Below are 8,627 nucleotides of genomic sequence, written 5' to 3'. Positions count from 1 at the left end.
TATTATTTTCATCGCTTACATCAACATCCATATCTTCAACATCTTCTGGAATTGGTTGAGAATTATATGAAATAAAACCACGTCGACTGGAAGATTTTTGTCCCAAATAAAATAATCTTTTTTCTTTATCCAGTAAATTTAGCACATCAGCATGAGCTATATCAAATAGTTTATTTAATTCGTCCCGAAAAAGGGATTCATTTTTTTTATGAGATTTTGACTTTTTCCTCTTACAGTTTTTTTCTAAATTCCTCCATCGATTGTGATTTGAGGTTAGTTTTAAAAAAGCAGATCTTTTCTCTCTTGTCGGGATTTGTGCCACACACCAAATTTCGAAAACTTTGTCGACAGTGGTTGATATGCTTTCTCTCACTAAAAAATTTTTCGTTTTGAGATAGCATGAAATAAAAGTGACATAACCTCTTTCAATGAAGGTAATTTTTTTCCACCAAATTCACTTAATACATCACCAATCAAGTACACTGTTTTCACCACTGTGATCATAAAATTTATAACTTATATATTTTAATTATAAGCAAATTAAATTAATAATATAACGAATTTAAATAACAATCAGTATCAATAAAGAAAGACAATGACGAGAAGATAGAACAAAGCATTGAAAGCAGAGCAACAAAGAGAAATTGGTACTGAACGACCAAGCTTACCAACACAAAGCTTACTAACTACATTACTCAAATCAAACGAATATACTACTTTTATCGACGGAGCTGAATAAAGCTCATTCAATATTTTTTAAATGAAAAAAATTATTCAAATTTTATAGTTGATTGAATTGATTTAATATATTTATAATTTTTTTAACATTTTTAATAAAATACAATGATGAGTGTTTGTTTAGTTAGTGTGATCAGGAACTTTACATTTTCATCTTACAAAAATTTATAAACTTTATGAAATATAAAATTAATTTGTTATAAAAGAGACCCAAAAATCATTTGTTTGATAATTTTAACCTTTATATTTATGTATTTGTACTTTTTGTGAGTTACGTATGGAGTAAATAAGCAAAAAAAAAATTAAAATCTCAAATTAACAGAATTCAATTGATTTTACAAAAAAAAAAACAATATCAATATAAAGTATGATTTTTTTTTGCAATTTTATTGGGAAATATTTGAAATTTTTGATTGGTGTTATTTTTGATAGCAAATATCTTTGAAACGGTTGATCTGAGGAACTTTGACCTTTGAACGTTTTTTGTAGAGCGTGAAATTTCCTATAAGACCTCTTTTTGGGATATTGCGTAAACAAGCCATTCCGAAGTAATTAAAATTCAAAAATAAAAAAAAAGTTTTCTCGTGTTATTTAAATAGAAAAATTACAAATGAATTGAGGCAAACCTTAATATAAATATTAAGGGCTCTAATAGGCGCCAAAATTTTTGTTTTTAAATGTACTTTCAATTTTTCAACACCATTGAAAAAAAAAAAATTTTTTTTTTTTTGACACACCCACATATATATATATATATTATAACGTGGTTTTGCCTGACCCGGGGATTTACCAAGCCAGGCTCATCGTTTATATTGGAAATTTTTGGCTTACTAAAAAAGAGAATTATTATTAAAAAAAGGGCGCCAGGAGAATGATCTCCAATTAATTACTACTGCGACTTCGGCTAGCTCTTACCTCTTCCTCAGGGTGGCGGGCCATGCTGAAATACTCGTCGTTAAAAAATAGGACAGCAAACTAAACGAAAATTCTTAAAATTACTCGAAATAAATTCAGAAGAATTTAACAGAAAAAAATAACAATTTATTTAACAAAATATACGTCGGAGGTCGATATTAACTTTTAACAAAATTATTAAAACGTCGTAACTTAACGTTTCCCTTAATTTTAAACCAAATTTAAAACGTCGTCACCTCAATTTTATTTCTCACACTCGCATTCATACATCGGCAATCACACTATGTAATAACAGCATTACAAAAAAATAATCGTAAAGCGTTGAATCCTCGCGTATTATTTTGTTAATCAAAATATTTTACAAAATTACAACGTGGACTTGAAACGCTGGATTCAACACTGAACAAGAACGTCGGCTTACCAAGCAATTGAGCGTCGTCCTCATCGTAGCAGCTCGGAAAAGCTTCATGCGGTCGACTCGATAAATAAATTATTTTTAAAAAAATAAATACTTCAATACAATTTATCAATTAATTTCAAGTGAACAAAATCGCGACAATACTTCGAAATTAACTTTAGGTTGCGGAGCTCGCAAAAGCGCGTCCGAATCCGTCAACAGTCCAGCCTCGAATCCTCTTCCTCATAGAGAAGTACCCGCTTCTTCCTTCGTTGAAGTTGGTGGCGCTAGTCTTTATTTTCATTGGAATTGATTCCCGTCGATAGTGGATCTAGGTCCGTATAACAGTCAACGGACCTCCACGACAGTCTTTAGTCACCTCTGCTCCTGCAGTACTGACTAACCAACTGTCATCGATGGTGATCTTCGTATTGGAACGTACGGCAATACAGCGTCGATTGTCCTCAGACCTCTCGGGTGCTTACGCCGCTCGGTGCCTCGCTCGCTTCGGTACTCGCTTATTATCGTCGTAGCTCTATCCTTGTCGCTCCAATGCATAGCCTCGTACTCGCTCTGACTCCCTCTGTCTTCGTTACTCGCCCAGCGTTACGTATTTATACAAAATAATTCATAAAAATTAGTAAAATTTTCATTCATTCACACATAACATTCACGACGTTGGATTCGAGCCTGGAAGGCTATAATACCCCAAGTATTGGGCGTTGAATAAAAAATCTACCACGTTACATATATATATATATATATATATATATATATATATATATAATTATACATAATTATATATGATTATATTTGGCCTTCTTTCATATATAATCATATATAACCAATTTATATATAAATATATATAAATATTTTTTCTCGAGAATTTTTTATGATGAGTTTTTGGAGCAGTTTTGTGCTTCTATAAATTTGTTCCGTCACTTTTGTCCATTAAATTATTTGTAATTATAGTCCCGTGATAGCACTATTATTTTCTAAATTTATTCCAAAAGTACCTATACTATATATAGTGTGATTAATAACATCAAAAAATCATTAAACCAAAATTTTCTTATTCATAATCCGTAATTCTCGACAGTCGTATTGTGACAGCAGGTTGCTAGTTATAATTCATTAATTAAAAAAAAATAAATTCTACTACTGACTTATTTGTATGAAATGCACGACTCAACAAATTGTGCTTTAATTTTAGATTTAAACATACTAACAAGAGCGTCAAAATAAAAATAATTGCAGAGGCAAAAAAAATTTTTCGATCATAGAACATTCTCTAATGATTCATATTATGAGTCATGTCATATTACAATAAATAAAATTTATTATATCGTCATATATTATAGAAGAGAAAATGGAGAAATTATTCATGGTAGATTTTACTGGCTACTACTTTAACAACCAATTTATCATTAAAGAGTTCAGCAGATCAAAAGTCCTTGAAAATCATCGCATAAGATCTCTAAGAACATCTTTGGTAACAAAACCTCCAGTTCCAGATCTTCTAAGTCAAAGCCATGAAAATATTGATGCTTACCAAAATTTCTACAATACCACTGGAATAGAATGGACAGCGGGTTCTCTTGAAATAGCTATTCTGCAAAGAGAAATAAAACATAAATTAAAAAAAAGGAAAATAATTTATGTGGAGACAGTTGAAAAAGCTGAACAATTAATCAGTTTTCTCGGCAAACGGTACAGTAACATCAGACCTTTGGACTCATTTAAACAATTTAATTTCAGGAGGTCAGGACTCACAAGTGATTGCAGAGTACACAACGGTGCTAATTATCAATGCGCGTACTCTGGAGCTATTGAGCTGGCAGCCTACGTCTTCGATAACGATATTCTAGTCCAGGATAATCAGTCCGCTGTAATTGATTTGAACGGTTACTATGACGAAGAAGAAAGATTTATTTTAAAAGAACTGAGTATTATAATTTTGAACCCTCTTGGATTCATTACTTACAGTAATACATTTGTCGCAAAGCCGATGGGCCTACAAGCGCCGGATACTTATGATGTCTACTTCAAAAAATATGGAATTCCTTGGAATGCTGGTGACTATGACTTGTCCCATATCTTCAATGAAGTTAACGACGTGATTGCAAGATCTGGAAGTTTAAAAGTTATTTTTGTTAGAAATATTGACATAAAATCTATTCTTATGAATAGAATTATCAGTGCGATGACATTGAAATCACTTACAGCTCAAATTGTTTGTCTTGATGAGATCAATTATAAAAAAATGGTGATCATTGTATCAGATTGCCGGCATTATACGAACAATTATTACTTTGGAGACAAGTGTGCTGGTGACTATTCTAGGCATATGGTAAAATGGATTATAAAGAATGAATTCTATGATTTTAGTAAATTAATGGTAACAACTTACTTTCATAAAATGAAGCGAAATCATTTTATTGATAATAGTAATTAATTATGACAAATTATATATCTTTATGGACAATAATGCACGGACAAAAGAATTTCTAGATGTGAAATTTTTTTACTCAATTTTTTATAATATCATTTATTGTTATAAAAATTTACAGAATTGTAAGATATATTTCTGTTGATTTCAGTATCATTTTTTTAACACAACAAATATTAACAAATCGTTCGATCAGTGTATATATGACTGGATAGATTTTGAGCAGGTTCAGCATAAATGTTTTTGTTAATAATATCGCTATAAATTTTTCATATTGGTGAAAAAATTTAGTTATTACGTTTTTCTGATAATTTATTTTTCTTCTGTTCTGATTTTCTTTAAATTTTGAAAACGAACTAAGATTATGTAAGTAACATATAAATCAGACAATTTTTTAGTTTTCTTTAAGAAACAAATTTTTACAAAAAAATTAAAAAGTAATCTACCTGTAGAAATTTTAATTAACTACAATTGCAATTTTTCTAAAATATTTTTTTGCTTCAATTTCTTTCATGGCACTGAAATTGAAAGACATCTGATAATTTTTTTAACAAATAATAGCAAGAAAAAATTATTTTAGATGCCGTCTTTAGATATTAGATGCTCTAAAAAATTATGAATGTAATTTTCTCAAAATGATTTTGAAGACCTAGTTTATTTTTCAAGTGAAATTAAAAAATTTTCAAGTGTCTGCCAATTTCAGTGTCATGTTTATTTCTTTAATTTAATATAAAAAATTTGATAGATGTCTTCTAATTTCAGTGTCATACTAACAAACTCCATTTATTATCAAGATCTTAATTTAAACTTTTTCCACATGATGTAAATTTAAGATGGCGTTTTAAGTTTCTTCTGTCATTTAATTGTAAATTCTGTATATGATACTAGATGGCACTGCGCTGTCAGAGTAGTTCCAAGTATCATGCTATGGTGACGCAAATGAAACTAATTGTTGGTGTGTTTGAATCTAGCTAGCTCGCAGTTAACCTGAAATTTTTAAATTTTACCACTGTTTACATTATTTACAAATAAAACGTTCAAGATACGTTGAACAATTTTATATTATATTATATTTTACAAATTAAATAAAAAAGCAATAAAATATGCTCGCGTTGCAAGGATACAACAGCAGCGACGATGAAGGTTCAGTTGATACCGAAGTGGGGACTATTATTACTGATAAAATAAACAGTGAAAACAGTGTAGCAATATCTATGAAAATTTGTGCTGCACCTGACGTAGTACCTACAGTATGTATTTTATTTAATTTTTTAATTTTTCATCTTTTTTAAATATTCTAATATTAACTTTTTTTTTTTTTTTTTAAGGGTACTGAATTGTGTGTTAGGCACGTTGATTCTACAGTGAGTGAGTTGCCGTATAACCCAAAATACGACGAACTATTTGCTCCAGAGGTAGGCCCGACAAATCCGTTTAAAACTCAGCAGCAGCGAGCTCCCAAAAATATACTGTCGGGTTATGTGGAAAAAGCCGTCATTAGTGATTTTCAGTTTGAGAATCAGAGAAGAACTTTTGCTAGTTATGGTAAAAATTTTTTATCTAAAATTAACTGTGAGAGTTGATTATTAGGATCATGCTATAAAACTGACTGTGATACTGAAAGTTACGGACATGTGTTAATTTTTAAAATTTTTTTAAAAATAGACTTCTAAAAAAAAAATTCACATGTAAAAATAACATCTAAAAATTAAAAAAATTTTTTTTTATTGAAAAAATTATTACAAAAACATAAAAGAAAAATTTCATTTGTAAAAACCTTTAAAAACTAAGTGCAATTTTTAAAAAATATTTTTTTGTTCTAATTTAATTAAAAACGTCGGCTAACTTCAGTATTATAAGTATTTCTGGATTTTATTTAATGAATAAATTATGTACAGAGAATTATTTAAAAAAAAAATTGCATTTATAACTTTTAATGGAAGAATTTTTTTAATAATTTTTTTTTTTTTTTTTTTTTTTTTTTTGACAGTTTATTTGGTAAAAAATCCTAAAAAATATCAGATGTCTCAATTTCAGTATCATGATTATTTTTTTTCTTCAAGTCTATGAAAATTTTTTCGGCTATCGAGTTTCAAAATACCTCCAAAAATTGGCTCGATAAAGAAATTTCTAAGGCTCGTTCAAGACTTTTAAAAGTTCAGAAAATCAAAAATTGAATTTTTTTGCTTGTAATATTTTTTATTGTCAGTCTATTATTTTGTAGTTTAAAAATGATTTATATTCTGAAAATTAAAAGTTCAAATTTTTATTTATAGAAGTCACTAAATATTTTCAAAACTTTCATTAGATGCCGGATAAATATTTTGAAATTAACAATACAGTAGTAATTATTGTTTTCTCAGACTTTTATTTATTTTTTTGGTGATTTATTTATATTGTTTAGTGTGTCCATTTGATAGAAAAAAAATTTTTAATTCGTTGATACTAATATTGACAAGTTTAGCGAAAACATTTTAATTACTCTACTTTGAAAGTTTAAAAAATCTTGAGCGAGCCCTAAAAATTTTTTTATCGAGCTGATATTTGTCGCGGGCTGTTAAAATATAAACTAACATATTTTCATGTTCAACTCGAAGAAAAAAAAATTTTTTTTGCTACCCTATAAATTCTTAAAGAATTAAATTTTCACAATAATTTATTATTCCAATTACTTATTCGAATTTCTTACCAGGTTACGCATTGGACCCTACGATAGATGGGAGTGCCGAAGAAGGTCGAACGCTGATAGGTTCACCTTCAGTCGCAGAAGAAAACAACTCCAAAACAGTCTTCGAGCGAACAGAACTTCGTCCAGCCGACAAGCGAAAACGCCACAGAAATGACGACCCGCAAGACATCGAAGGGTTCTTGGGCCCTTGGGGTGGCTACGTCGACGAGAAAAAAGTAATGAAACCCACCGAAGAAGAGGCTGCCGAGCTAGAGGAAATCCTCGCCAAGAAAAACAAACGCGGCAAGCAAGTAGAGGAAAAACCTCTCGAAGAAAAGACTGTTCTGCACATAAAAGACCCTCTGGACTACCAAGGTCGTTCCTTCCTCCACGCTCCCCAGGACGTTGGCGTGAACCTCCGGTCAGACTCGCCTCCGGACAAATGTTTCTTGCCCAAGTCCCAAATCCACACCTGGGAAGGCCACACCAAGGGAATTTCCCAGATCAAGTGGTTCCCAAAAACTGCTCACCTTCTGCTTTCCTGCAGCATGGACTGTCGCGTGAAACTCTGGGAAGTCTACAAGGACCGAAGGTGTGTCAGAACTTACTATGGACACCGACAAGCTGTTCGGGACATCAGCTTCGACAACAACGGCTCCAGATTCTTGTCTGCGGGCTATGACCGATACGTTAAGCTCTGGGATACTGAAACTGGAGCTTGTATCAGCAGATTCACCAGCAGGAAAATTCCCTACTGCGTCAAGTTTAACCCAGACCATGACAAGCAGCATCTGTTTGTAGCAGGAACCAGCGACAAAAAGATCATCTGCTGGGACACCAGATCTGGAGAAATCACTCAAGAATATGACAGACATCTGGGAGCTGTCAATACGATTACTTTTGTTGATGAAAATCGCCGGTTTGTAACTACTTCTGATGACAAGAGTCTCAGGGTCTGGGAATGGGACATTCCGGTTGATATGAAGTATATTGCGGATCCAACGATGCACTCCATGCCTGCAGTCACTCCGTCGCCTAATCAAAAATGGCTGGCTTGTCAGAGCATGGATAATAAAATTGTCATCTTCTCTGCTTTGAATCGCTTCAAGATGAATAGGAAGAAAACTTTCACCGGGCATATGGTTGCTGGTTATGCTTGCGGGTTGGACTTTTCGCCTGATATGAGCTACTTAGTATCTGGTGATGCTGATGGTAAATGTTACTGTTGGGACTGGAAGTCTACTAAACTGTTTAAAAAGTGGAAAGCTCATGACGGTGTTTGTATTTCTACGCTCTGGCATCCTCATGAACCATCCAGGGTCGCTACTGCTGGTTGGGATGGAAAGATTAAATATTGGGACTAATTTTGTATACTAGTTGTTTATTGTTTATTATTGATAAGTAAATTAATTAATAGAATAAAGGATATTTTTATGTAGACTTGCAGTCACCCTTATTTT

General features: G+C 31.6%; 1 protein-coding gene across 1 annotated transcript; it reads left to right on the top strand.

Moving 5' to 3' along the window:
• The first annotated feature begins 5,474 nt into the window (after positions 1 to 5,474).
• On the top strand, positions 5,475 to 8,607 carry LOC123270942 (pre-mRNA-processing factor 17). Its single transcript, XM_044737127.1, has 3 exons — positions 5,475 to 5,749; positions 5,828 to 6,044; positions 7,192 to 8,607. Exons 1-3 carry the CDS (start codon positions 5,603 to 5,605, stop codon positions 8,529 to 8,531), a joined length of 1,704 nt encoding a protein of 567 aa, XP_044593062.1. The 5' UTR covers positions 5,475 to 5,602; the 3' UTR covers positions 8,532 to 8,607.
• Positions 8,608 to 8,627: the final 20 nt, after the last annotated feature.

This window comes from Cotesia glomerata, linkage group LG8, assembly GCF_020080835.1.
Source record: "Cotesia glomerata isolate CgM1 linkage group LG8, MPM_Cglom_v2.3, whole genome shotgun sequence".
Taxonomy (NCBI): Eukaryota; Metazoa; Arthropoda; class Insecta; order Hymenoptera; family Braconidae; genus Cotesia; species Cotesia glomerata.
Note: the sequence above shows the minus strand (reverse complement) of the source record. Positions and strands in the feature narration are given on the sequence as shown.

Bases quoted from the DNA above. Each gene is read 5' to 3' on its own strand.
- LOC123270942 (XM_044737127.1), top strand. From the start codon at position 5,603: ATGCTCGCGTTGCAAGGATACAACAGCAGCGACGATGAAGGTTCAGTT. The intron at 5,750-5,827 runs GTATGTATTTTA...TTTTTTTTTAAG, and splicing joins CACCTGACGTAGTACCTACA to GGTACTGAATTGTGTGTTAG. The intron at 6,045-7,191 runs GTAAAAATTTTT...ATTTCTTACCAG, and splicing joins AAGAACTTTTGCTAGTTATG to GTTACGCATTGGACCCTACG.